At 36.3% G+C, this 13,863-nt stretch overlaps 1 protein-coding gene across 11 annotated transcripts in view; it reads right to left on the minus strand.

Moving 5' to 3' along the window:
• PTPRK (protein tyrosine phosphatase receptor type K) overlaps positions 1-13,863 on the minus strand; it is a 560,116-nt gene that overhangs the window by 215,512 nt on the left and 330,741 nt on the right. For all 11 annotated transcript variants that reach the window (XM_055263595.2, XM_063621231.1, XM_055263606.2 and 8 more), the window contains exon 7: positions 3,297-3,590. In XM_055263595.2, coding sequence (XP_055119570.1) covers positions 3,297-3,590 — 294 coding nt within the window. The remainder of the gene's footprint in view (positions 1-3,296; positions 3,591-13,863) is intronic.

Genomic DNA, 13,863 nt, shown 5'->3' on the forward strand with positions numbered 1-13,863 from the left:
AAATTTATTTATTAATATAAATAGGGAAAAACCTTTGTATTGACTTGCTGGAAAATTAAATAATTTTTCAAATTAAATAATAATTTGACAGATTTAAATAATAATTTGACAGATTTCCATCAAATAAACAACATTTACTATTATCAGAAATAAAAGGTCAATGCCTCAAATACCTTAAAACGGAATTTTAAAAACAGTAAATTGTAAGTAACTTACTTTTTGATTGGTACTTATTTTTAAAGCCACCTAGTCTAATATGCAGGGATTATTAAAATAGCTACTTCAAAATTATCAACATTTATCTAATCAGATCATATTAATGGCAAATTCTACAACTGTAACATGGAATAGTCCCAGTCCTAATTAAAAAAGAATGGTTTATAAATCTAGTATTCAGTTCCTCTTATAGAACCAGTATTTAGGCATGCAGAATTTAACAGAATTAGATGGTAACTTCCTCCAAAGGTTATTTTTGGAGTCTCAAAGGTATTTCCCAAGATTATGAAGCATTTATAAGTTTTTGCACTCTGTACTAAAATTCAGTTAATATCATAGTTAACATAAACTGTGTTCTATTTTGTTGATATGAACTTCTGGGCTGAGGCCAGTAGTGGTATTCGTAATTTCAAGTCTGGGGGACCTGAAATTTGGGGAAAGGTAAATGGATCTTAAAGAAGGGAAGTGGATGGACATACATCATAATTCTAACTAACACTGACTCTGTATTTAATTATACTATATATCAATTATGTTCCATTTCTTTTTATAGACTGTTTAAAAATTAATACAATATATGCTTCCATAAGCTTCTGTTTCTTTTCTAATAACAGAGCAAGATTAGTAGACATTCCTGATGAAATAATAACCATGGTTTCTCTCAAATTTGCAGTCTACCTGAAAATCTAGTCTATAGGTACTTCCCTCCCCAAAAATCTTGCAGACATACCTTATGAGGACATTAATTAGCTATAATAAACATGTGTGATAAAGATTCATTACATGTGAAAGATAGTTTTAAAAACAAATAAACTTAATACTGTTGGGAGTAAAAGTACAAGGGATTGAGCCTGAAAGCATTTTATGCTACAAAGAATACAAAAATTAAATGTTTCTCAGAAAAAGAATCAGATAAAAAGACAGTATAATTCCAAAATATCAAGACATTTTTAAGTTAGAAAGCAGCTATGGGCCAGGCACGGTAGCTCACGGCTGTAATTCAAGCACTTTGGTAGGCCGAGGCAGGCAGATCACTTGAGTTCAGGAGTTCGAGACCAGCTCGGCCAACATGGTGAAACCCATCTCTACAAAAATACAAAAATTAGCTGGCCATGGTAACGCGTGCCTATAATCCCAGCTACTCGGGAAGTTGAGACAGGAGAATTGCTTGAACGCAGGAGGCAGAGGTTGCCGTGAGCCAAGATCGCACCACTGCACTCTAGCCTGGACAATAGAGCAAGACAAGAAAGCAGCTACGAGTGTAAGTTAACTGTCCTCGTCCCCTCTCACATAGATAAGGCTATTCTCAGAATAAAACACTTCAAAGCACTTTATAGTAATATTTTTACTTAAACAGTCCAAAGTCCACTCAGAACATAAGCATAGGGATAAATCACTATTCATTAACATGTTTTTATCCACTTAACACAGTATAACTGGCTTTAAAACACAATATTATTTACATGCAAGCTCCATGGCTTTCACATCTGGAACCAATTTCAAATAATTCCTAATGTGGTAATGCTAATTTTTTAAAGACCTATTTTGACGAAAATAAAAAAATAAAGCAGGTGAGATACTTAAAGTAGTTTGGGCGCAGGAAGTCAAGAGGGAAATCACTGGAATATCAAATTGTCAAAATTGTTACAATTTATATATACATTATAAATGTATGTACATGTAGAAAAGTGTAATTTTATTAGAAAACATATGTATGCAATATTCTTAGTAAAATGGACTCCATTGTTATTTTTCACATTAGCATGGGATATTAATTTTGGAATAGAGAGTGAACTAACTTTTAGTTTCCAAATTGCTTCCTCTTTAAATGATTTCTCTGACTAGTTGAGATTATGGGGTCAACTTGCCTCTCCCTCAGAAAGTTTATCTTCTATCACAGAAACAATTTGTCACGTGACCCTTTCATAGACATACAGAATATTTGAAAAGCACATAGACATACAGAATATTTGAAAAGCAAATTGTATGATTTAGGCTGGGCCATGGAAATTTACCCAACATCTTCTAGCTTAAGCTCCTTTTCAACCACCAGATAAATGTACACGGCAATCAGCAAATTATTGGACTCTCTATCATCTAAGTCTCAGGCTAATAGTTGAGAAGTTAAATGTCCTATTAGTGAACATCTTTCAGCAGGAACTTTTGATATATAAATATTATGCTGGATTTAAAAATATGTGTTGCAATACATCAGGTAACTGAATGGGTTTTGCTTGGATTGTAGCTCAGTACTCCTGGTGGGTAGCCCAACAATACTGTCAATGATAAACAGATGCTCAAGTATCAAAAGACAAAATAAACACTACACTAAAAATGCACTCAAGTAACTTAGATATTTAAACTTTTTATTGGCTTTTAATTAATAGCTAACAATTCCTCCCATTATAACATGGTCAAGAACCAGGATGTCTGGTTATATATAATTTTTGAATTTTTATTTTTTGTGTTTTCTCCATATGCTATTATTTTCACTACTCAGTTTTAGTCATGAGGAAGGCAATAGAAAGGCTTAAAATGTAAGGAAAATCTCTCTGTGTTCTGCAGCTGGGTGTCAAGCTCCTGAGGTAATCCTCAACAACAGCACATTCTGAAGAAAATAGTTATCTCACCGAGGCATTGTCCAGAGTAACTTTTCTTATCCATATTGTAAGATGTGGCCTTTACACTGACTGTAACAAAATTACTGAGGGAGAGAATTTCCACGTGGTAAAAAATTATTCGGTATTTGCTTGAACTAAAATGATCTTTTCTCTCAATACTACTTTCAATTACAGCTATCAGAAATCTTTGGACTGAATATGTAGCAGGCTCACCAAAATTACCATGCCAAAAAAGGACTCTAGATTCATAATAATAATGGATTGAGAATAGAGAAGCACTCCCATGTCCTCAAATCAGTCAAATTATGACATAAGGTGATGATTTACCTAATTCATTGGAACTCTTAATAGTGCGACTATATCATATATCAAATAATGAGAACCTTCAACACTGCATGTATTAATGTGTCTTATGCTAGATTCCTTCACAAAGTAGAATGGCCTGCTACCCAGTCTTACCTGCGCATTTTGTTCTGGTGATTAGTGGAGGTCCTGGGAGCCCTGTTCCACCTTCACCAGGTCTTGTAAGTAGAACTCGGATCTCATATTCGGTATCTGGATCTAAATGCCATAATTTGTAAGTTGGAGCATTGACTGCGTGGGTTTCTGTCCAGGATCCTGATGTCATTCGGTACTCTACTTCTTTCAGGATGATAGGACCATCGCCAATAATTGAGTTGGCATTTAGTTGGATCAGCAAATATGTAGGACCAACACCAAGCAGCTGAGGAGGAGCAATGGGTCTTGGCGGTTCTAGGAGAGATGAGTGTGCACTTCAATTAGTAAGATTTAAAACAATACATAGATGTATTAGTGTCTAATAAGGCCTAAATGCTTAATGGATCATTTATAAGATATGCATAATAAATACTTTATTTTATTTTATTTTATTTTTTTGAGACGGAGTCTCGCTCTGTCGCCCAGGCTGGAGTGCAGTGGCGCAATCTCGGCTCACTGCAAGCTCCGCCTCCCGGGTTCACGCCATTCTCCTGCCTCAGCCTCTCTGAGTAGCTGGGACTACAGGCGCCCACCACCGCGCCCGGCTAATTTTTTGTATTTTTAGTAGAGACAGGGTTTCACCGTGGTCTCGATCTCCTGACCTCGTGATCCGCCCGCCTCGGCCTCCCAAAGTGCTGGGATTACAAGCGTGAGCCACCGCGCCCGGCCCCATAATAAATACTTTAAAGAAAACTAGAAGATGCATGATCTGACAACTGTACTTTTAAAGAATATATCATTTTGCAGGTGCATATGACCATTTTAATATAATTTTTCCTGCATTGAAAACACATTTTTTCAGGAGATCACCTTGAAAAGTCACAGTATACAAAGGAAATAAAAAAGAAAATATTTAGATATGGATAGATCTAATGAGCTACTAAGAGAGTAGAGTTGATCTTTGACAATTTATTTCATTCACAAACTATGCCCAAGAGGTATTTTTCTTTTTGCTTTCCTTGTTACTTCTTCACAGTTTCTACAGATGAGTAAAGGAAGAAAGAATAACATAACTGAACTCAGAAACTGATGCCAGGTGCTAACTTGCTTCTACAAACCTGCCTCACAGTATGACAAATTTAAATTTACACCTAGGCACAATCACAAATCATTAAACATCACTACTCTTTGGGAGCAGCATAAGGTAAGGCAATTCACCAACTATTAAACTCAAATGTCAAAGGTGCATTATAATTTAATCTTGGATATCTTAAGATATTTTGCTTGAAACTTTGGAAAACATTATTTCAATGTTTGGATTTACAGAAATGATGAATGATATATTAAGGCACTTTTTTTTTCTTTCATTAGAACAATGTCACTGAAATGAGACACCGAACTTCATGAAGGACTCAACAGCTATAGCTCTGTTCATATGGTCTTTCCACAAGGGATAACTCATGAAGCTCTTTGAATTCCTGGAACACTTCTCACTTTTCTCAGGAAAGTCAAAAGACCTAAAGAAAGTGTTAATCTTAATAAAGTAGTAATTGCTCAAAAATTGATTTAAAAGTTTTTTTTAAGAGTTGGAGCGAATCACATAAACTATTAAACACAACCACAAAATGCTCCCTCACCCCAACCCACTACAGGTATGGGGTGGACTGAAGAAGGCGCAAATAGAGGGAAGTCATGAGCACATAATCAATATATTTCTAGTTGGATTTTTTATTTCAATAGCAATGCATTGCATGAAAAAAATACAATGCAAACAAGGCCTGTAGATAGGTTTTACTTTCTTATGCAGGTTTAAATGAAACAAGAATGTTCAGGTGCAGACCAGGATTTTCTTTTTAACCCTAATTGTATAAAAGTATAGTTTCTAGCTTAAAAGCCTCTGAATTACAAACAACCTTAAAATTAGGAATAAGATTACCTGGTCTGTACAGCTACACATGCTAAAGTAATTTTCAAGAAGATTCTTTCAAAATTCATATGATAAATATTAATTGAGTAGCTATTAATTGTTAGGCTGTCCTACACATTGGGTATCCATATAACATTGTAGGGGAGACATAGTAAAAAGAAATCAATGAATTCATTATTTTATTTTTTTTTTTATTATACTTTAGGTTTTAGGGTACATGTGCACAATGTGCAGGTCTGTTACATATGTATCCATGTGCCATGTTGATTTCCTGCACCCATTAACTCGTCATTTAGCATTAGGTATATCTCCTAATGCTGTCCCTCCCCCCTCCCCCCACCCCACAACAGTCGCTGGAATGTGATGTTCCCCTTCCTGTGTCCATGAGTTCTCATTGTTCAATTCCCACCTGTGAGTGAGAACATGCGGTGTTTGGTTTTTTGTCCTTGCGATAGTTTACTGAGAATGATGTTTTCCAGTTTCATCCATGTCCCTACAAAGGACATGAACTCATCATTTTTATGGCTGCATAGTATTCCATGGTGTATATGTGCCACATTTTCTTAATCCAGTCTATCGTTGTTGGACATTTGGGTTGGTTCCAACACTTTGCTATTGTGAATAGTGCTGCAATAAACATACGTGTGCATGTGTCTTTATAGCAGCATGATTTATAGTCCTTTGGGTATATACCCAGTAATGGGATGGCTGGGTCAAATGGTATTTCTAGTTCTAGATCCCTGAGGAATCGCCACACTGACTTCCACAATGGTTGAACTAGTTTACAGTCCCACCAACAGTGTAAAAGTGTTCCTATTTCTCCACATCCTCTCCAGCACCTGTTGTTTCCTGATTTTTTAATGATGGCCATTCTAACTGGTGTGAGATGGTATCTCACTGTGGTTTTGATTTGCATTTCTCTGATGGCCAGTGATGATGAGCATTTCTTCATGTGTTTTTTGGCTGCATAAATGTCTTCTTTTGAGAAGTGTCTGTTCATGTCCTTTGCCCACTTCTTGATGGGGTTGTTTGTTTTTTTCTTGTAAATTTGTTTGAGTTCATTGTAGATTCTGGATATTAGCCCTTTGTCAGATGAGTAGGTTGCAAAAATTTTCTCCCATTCTGTAGGTTTCCTGTTCACTCTGATGGTAGTTTCTTTTGCTGTGCAGAAGCTCTTTAGTTTAATTAGATCCCATTTGTCAATTTTGGCTTTTGTTGCCATTGCTTTTGGTGTTTTAGACATGAAGTCCTTGCCCACACCTATGGCCTGAATGGTATTGCCTAGGTTTTCTTGTAGGATTTTAATGGTTTTAGGTCTAACATGTAAGTCTTTAATCCATCTTGAATTAATTTTTGTATAAGGTGTAAGGAAGGGATCCAGTTGCAGCTTTCTACATATGGCTAGCCAGTTTTCCCAGCACCATTTATTAAATAGGGAATCCTTTCCCCATTGCTTGTTTTTGTCAGGTTTGTCAAAGATCAGATAGTTGTAGATATGCGGCATCATTTCTGAGGGCTCTGTTCTGTTCCATTGATCTATATCTCTGTTGTGGTACCAGTACCATGCTGTTTTGGTTACTGTAGCCTTGTAGTATAGTTTGAAATCAGGTAGCGTGATGCCTCCAGCTTTGTTCTTTTGGCTTAGGATTGACTTGGTGATGCGGGCTCTTTTTTGGTTCCATATGAACTTTAAAGTAGTTTTTTCCAATTCTGTGAAGAAAGTCATTGGTAGCTTGATGGGGATGGCATTGAATCTATAAATTACTTTGGGCAGTATGGCCATTTTCACGATATTGATTCTTCCAACCCATGAGCATGGAATGTTCTTCCATTTGTTTGTATCCTCTTTTATTTCATTGAGCAGTGGTTTGTAGTTCTCCTTGAAGAGGTCCTTCACATCCCTTGTAAGTTGGATTCCTAGGTATTTTATTCTCTTTGAAGCAATTGTGAATGGGAGTTCACTCATGATTTGGCTCTCTGTTTGCCTGTGATTGGTGTACAACAATGCTTGTGATTTTTGTACATTGATTTTGAATTGACCACATAGTTGGAAGTAAAGCTCTCCTCAGCAAATGTAAAAGAACAGAAATTATAACAAACTGTCTCTCAGACCACAGTGCAATCAAACTAGAACTCAGGATTAAAAAACTCACTCAAAACCGCTCAACTACATGGAAACTGAACAACCTGCTCCTGAATGACTATTGGGTACATAATGAAATGAAGGCAGAAATAAAGATGTTCTTTGAAACCAATGAGAACAAAGACACAACATACCAGAATCTCTGGGACACATTCAAAGCAGTGTGTAGAGGGAAATTTATAGCACTAAATGCCCACAAGAGAAAGCAAGAGAGATCCAAAATTGACACCCTAACATCACAATTAAAAGAACTAGAAAAGCAAGAGCAAACACATTCAAAAGCTAGCAGAAGGCTAGAAATAACTAAAATCAGAGCAGAACTGAAGGAAATAGAGACACAAAAAACCCTACAAAAAATTAATGAATCCAGGAGCTGGTTTTTTGAGAAGATCAACAAAATTGATAGACCGCTAGCAAGACTAATAAAGAAAAAAAGAGAGAAGAATCAAATAGATGCAATAAAAAATGAAAAAGGGGATATCACCACCGATCCCACAGAAATACAATCTACCATCAGAGAATACTACAAACACCTCTATGCAAATAAACTAGAAAATCTAGAAGAAATGGATAAATTCCTCGACAAATACACCCTCCCAAGACTAAATCAGGAAGAAGTCGAATCTCTGAATAGACCAATAACAGGTTCTGAAATTGTGGCAATAATCAACAGCTTACCAACCAAAAAGAGTCCAGGACCTGATGGATTCACAGCTGAATTCTACCAGAGGTACAAGAAGGAACTGGTACCATTCCTTCTGAAACTATTCCAATCGATAGAAAAAGAGGGAATCCTCCCTAACACATTTTATGAAGCCAGCATTGTCCTGATACCAAAGCCAGGCAGAAACACAACCAAAAAAGAGAATTTTAGACCAATATCCCTGATGAACATTGATGCAAAAATCCTCAATAAAATACTGGCAAACCGAATCCAGCAGCACATCAAAAAGCTTATCCACCATGATCAAGTGGGCTTCATCCCTGGGATGCAAGGCTGGTTCAACATACGCAAATCAATAAAGGTAATCCAGCATATAAACAGAACCAAAGACAAAAACCACATGATTATCTCAATAGATGCAGAAAAGGCCTTTGACAAAATTCAACAACCCTTCATGCTAAAAACTCTCAATAAATTAGGTATTGATGGGATGTATCTCAAAATAATAAGAGCTATCTACGACAAACCCACAGCCAATATCATACTGAATGGGCAAAAACTGGAAGCATTCCCTCTGAAAACTGGCACAAGACAGGGATGCCCTCTCTCACCACTCCTATTCAACATAGTGCTGGAAGTTCTGGCCAGAGCAATCAGGCAGGAGAAGGAAATAAAGGGTATTCAATTAGGAAAAGAGGAAGTCAAACTGTCCCTGTTTGCAGATGACATGATTGTATATCTAGAAAATCCCATTGTCTCAGCCCAAAATCTCCTTAAGCTGATTAGCAACTTCAGCAAAGTCTCAGGATACAAAATGAATTCATTATTTTAAACTGAAATTTATATGGGAAACAAAAAGAAGACTCTGATAAATAATGAATGTAATATCAATATTTTTCTGTCCAAAATCACTTGAAGGACATAAGTAACTCTTCGCACGTATTCACGGCTCATTATGGCAATAACTTTTAAACTAATTATTGGTAGAACCACATGACCTTGGGATTCACTGGGCTCATGTTTAAAACAAAAACAAAACTAAGATCAAAGATGATAACATATGCTATATGAAGTGTAAACATTTATAATTTCAATACAAAAGTAGTTAACACACGATTTATAAACTTTAACTACAACGTCCATTCCTGACAATTTGCAAATTGTTTCAACAATATGTAGTCAAAATTGCACAGTAGGTGAACTCTTCCCAATTTCATGACTGAATTCAACGGAGAAGTTATTCACAGAAGAAAAAAGTTTGAATAAAATAAACACAGTTTAGAATTTTCATTTATCAACTACGAAAGATAGAGCTAGACATTTCATACCATGAAATTTTACCAACTGCTCTAACAACTTTTATACTCAGAGTTTTAAAAAGTTTTTGTAGACAGGGAGAAAGTTGATATATTCTCAAACCCTAAACTAAAATAAAACTGAATTGAGAAATGAACATAATAGAAAAAATGTAAATGTCTTCCGAGATTACCTAAATGCTGCACATATTTTAAGAAGCAGTCTGTATTTTGTGAATAAACTGAGTTGCCTCATATGTGCAATGTTTGTTTTCATTCCAGATGGCTCATATACTAACTAATTTAAGTAGGAAAGAATGTTAAATTCACAGCTCACTGGGGTTCTACCCCAGTGTAGGATAGAATAAACAGGAAAAATATGCCAAGTGAATTATACATAACAAACCTTGGTTAATCATAAATTTATAGATATTCTGAAACCTGAACTTATGTGTGTATATCAAATGTTAAATCTCACCAATCAAATCTCTGCACACTCTTGCTATGGAAAATAAGGAGAAAACCTAAGAGGAGAGCAGAAGATGAGAGAGGAAGGAAAGAAAAAAATAGCCATACCACAACATAAGAAACAAGTGAAAGAAAGAAGAGAAATAAGTGAAAAAGTAAAGGATAACATTAATTCCAACATTTCTATCTTTAAGGAAGTGACATATAAAAGAAAACAAAAATTTGTAGTCTGGAAACCTAATATGAAAAAAATGCTTACACGTTAATAGCTGTGTAATCTTAAATATGTTATTCAACTTTTTCATATTTTAATTTCTTCATTCGTGCACTAGGCATTATTTGAAGAAGTTTTGAAGACTCAACTCCTAAACACACCAACAAGCCCTGTGTGATGCTAGGTTGCTTTGTTCTGTTTTGCCATATAGCATATACATTTTAACACTGAAAATTAATATTCAACACTAGTGTTGTTTGTATATGAAGAAATGAGTTTGATGTAATCAGTCAAGACTTGGTCAGAAGGGTAGTAGTTCACCCTGGCCAGTTTTACATCTCACTTGCCATGGTCAGGCCAAAAATGGGGGCAGTCCTGCATCAAAGCAATTGCTCAAATTTGGAAATGTGGCAATGTTAAAAGAGGCTTAAAAGCATATATATTGATTAACAGCAAGATTTTAAGATGTAAAATCTAACATTAATGAGGCTAATATACCACTACATATTAAATTTTTATTTTGGAGGTAAAAAGTAGCTTTATATTCGCATATGTATTTTGTTTTCAGGCCCTTGAGAACAATGGGGCTTATTTAGAAAATCTCTATTCATTTCAAAAAATTATGCATGAATTTTAATCAGTTCACAAATGAACAAATAATTGTTCTGCAGCAATATTAATATTCTTCATAACGGTACACAACCAGACCCAGAAGTGAGGTGTGAATAAACCCCAGTTGTACAGGAGGTATCAACTGAAGCATGCAATCCCCAAAATATAAGATAAACTTTGCCGATGCTACCAATTAACTTTCAATTAATGACTAACATTCATTATTCTAGAACTGAACCTATGATAAAACCCCAATTATATATTCAAATTGTTTTGTTTTTATTTCAAATAATTTTTAAAAGTGTCTTGAAATCAAGCAAATCATTATGGAAAAAATACTCCCATTCAGTTATTCCTATTATAATGCTATTTTACAAACACATGTATCACTTAGCAAAATTCAGTTAACTAATAAAATGCAGAATAAGAAATAGAAGCCACAAATCCAGGAAAAGTCAGCAACAAAGTAAATGTCAAGGCAAAAAATACTTCTAGATTTAATTTCCCAATTAGATAAATTAAATACCTCTCAATCCTACCTCCTTCCTAAGGGTTTTATTTGTCAATGGGGCCTTGACATAAAGTATCCTAGGATTAGTCCTACCACTATAGAAGGAGGCAATGATACTACATTATTCTCCTATGGCTGCTGCAACAAATTACTACAGACTTGGTGGCTTAAAACAACAGAAATTCTCTCCAAGTCCTGGAAGCCACAAATCTGAAATCAGTACCACTTGGTCAAAATCTAGCTGTCAGAAGGCCGTACTTCCTATAAAGCCTCTAGGAAAAAATCAGTTGATTGAGTCTTCTAACTTTTGGTGGCGCTGGTATTCCTCTCTTGTGGCCACATCCCTCCAAATTCCTTTCATTTGTTCACATTGCCTTCTCCCTCCTGTCTGTAGTCAAGTCTCCCTCTGCCTTCCATATGGATATGGATGCTTGTGATTGCAGTTAGGGCCCATATGTATAATCCAGGATCTTCTCACCATTTCAACATCCTTAACTTAATCACACCTGCAAACATCATTTTTCCATATAAGGAACATTACAGGTTCCAAGGATTAGAATCTATTTCGGGGGCAATATTCAGCCTACCACAGACATGGACTATGATCTCATCCTTCCTCCTGCCAGATATTTCAACTCCACTTTTTCTCCAGTTGGTAGGAAGCTTGTGAGCAGAAAACACTTCACCTACAAAAGTTTCTTAGCTGGGTCCAGAGTAGCAGAGTATTTAAAAGTTAAGAATTTATATATATCATATTTTTCTCTTTTTTTTTTTTTTTTTTTTTTTTTTTTTGAGACAGAGTCTCATCTGTTACCCAGGCTGGAGAGCAATGGAGCAGTCTCGGCTCACTGCAAACTCCGCCTCCTGGGTTCAAGCTATTCTCCTGCCTCAGCCTCCCAAATAGCTGGGACTACAGGTGCATGCCACCACACCCGGCTAATTTTTGTATTTTTTAGTAGAGACGGGGTTTCACTATATTGGCCAGGCTGGTCTCAAACTCCTGACCTCGTGACCCACCCACCTCAGCCTCCCAAAGTGCTGGGATTACAGGTGTGAGCCACCATACCCGGCCCATATTTTTCTTTTTACTATTTATTGTAAAAGGGATAAACAGAGATGATGAAAATTATGTTTTACAGGAGTCCACTGCTCTATTAACACATTCAACATTAGAATGCCTGCCTTGCAGACGGAATTTTTTTATTTGTTACCATTTGTTTACTTAAATGAAAGAATCACTTTGAAGTCAGTTTTACTCTGTTTCTTTATAATTTCCCTCACTAAAATTTTTTTTTTTTTTTTTTTTTTTGAGACGGAGTCTCGCTCCATCGCCCAGGCTGGAGTGCAGTGGCACAATCTCGGCTCACTGCAAGCTCCGCCTCCCGGGTTCACGCCATTCTCCTGCCTCAGCCTGAGTAGCTGGGACTACAGGCGTCCGCCACCATGCCCAGCTAATTTTTTTGTATTTTTTAGTAGAGATGGGGTTTCACCGTGGTCTCGATCTCCTGACCTCGTGATCCGCCCGCCTCGGCCTCCCAAAGTTCTGGGATTACAAGTGTGAGCCACCGCGCCCGGCCTCCCTCACTAAAATTTTTATCCAGTTCTGGTTCCTGTTAGACAACAAATTCACAATGCTTCCCATTGTTTAATTTTCTTCCCTATCACCTACTAGAAGTGCAAGTAAATGGACATGAGAGAGGCTAAGGGGAAGAAGAATGACATCATTGGACCATCTAATTCAGGCATTTATCAGCTATCCTACAGTAATTTTTAAATGATTTTAAATTATGTCAACAAGTTGGTAACATAATTTAATAAATTCTTGAGCATTTCAAGAAACTTAATATTACTGATGAATAGAAAGATGACCTTTGCTCCCGTAACAAACGGAAAGCAGGTTATTCGTATTTAGAAGCAATTTATTTGGATATTTAATATCATATGTATAACAACACAATTTAACTTTTCCTTAGATGTTAAAATAAGAAGTGTACATTTGAAAATTTTAGATTTAATAAGGTTTCTCCTACACTGCCAGTTTAAAAACTGCAACCCAGATATATTTATGAGAATTCTTTCATGATTTCACACTGTTATTTTTCTGATACTTCAAATTTTCAGTTCTCACAAGTTCCTTAGGCAGCCAAACAACTCATCATAAATTTAGCTCATATTTTAGCTCACAATGTAGTCAGCAAATTCTATAAATTTTTTAATCTAAATTACTATTAAGTTTTATTTACTTTGTACACTGATAGAATTGAGTTAAATTTGTTTTTATTATGTTAAAATCTATTCTTAAGCCCATCAATTCAAGTGATAGATATCTTTTTTTTTTTTGACAGAGTCTCGCTCTGTTATCCAGGCTGGAGTGCAGTGGTGTGATCTTGGCTCACCACAACCTTGTCCTCCCAGAGTCAAGCAATTCTCCTGCCTCAGCCTCCCAAGTAGCTGGGATTACAGATACATGCCACCATGCCTGGCTAATTTTTGTATTTTTAGTAGAGATGGGCCAGGCTGGTCTGAAACTCCTGACCGCAGGTGATATGCCCACCTCGGCCTCCCAGAGTGCTGGGATTACAGTTGTGAGCCACCAGGCCTGGCCTGGAGACCTTTTTCAAATCATATTTCTCAGGTGGCTCATAAGCTTTACTGGTCAAATAAAGTTAATGCTAAGACACCACAAAGTTTGGGTGTTGGCTGATCTGAGGCCCCTATGTCAGTACCTATGTAGGTATCAGTCAGAAGGAGCTA

The sequence above is a fragment of the Symphalangus syndactylus genome, chromosome 2 (genome assembly GCF_028878055.3).
Source record: "Symphalangus syndactylus isolate Jambi chromosome 2, NHGRI_mSymSyn1-v2.1_pri, whole genome shotgun sequence".
Taxonomy (NCBI): domain Eukaryota; kingdom Metazoa; phylum Chordata; class Mammalia; order Primates; family Hylobatidae; genus Symphalangus; species Symphalangus syndactylus.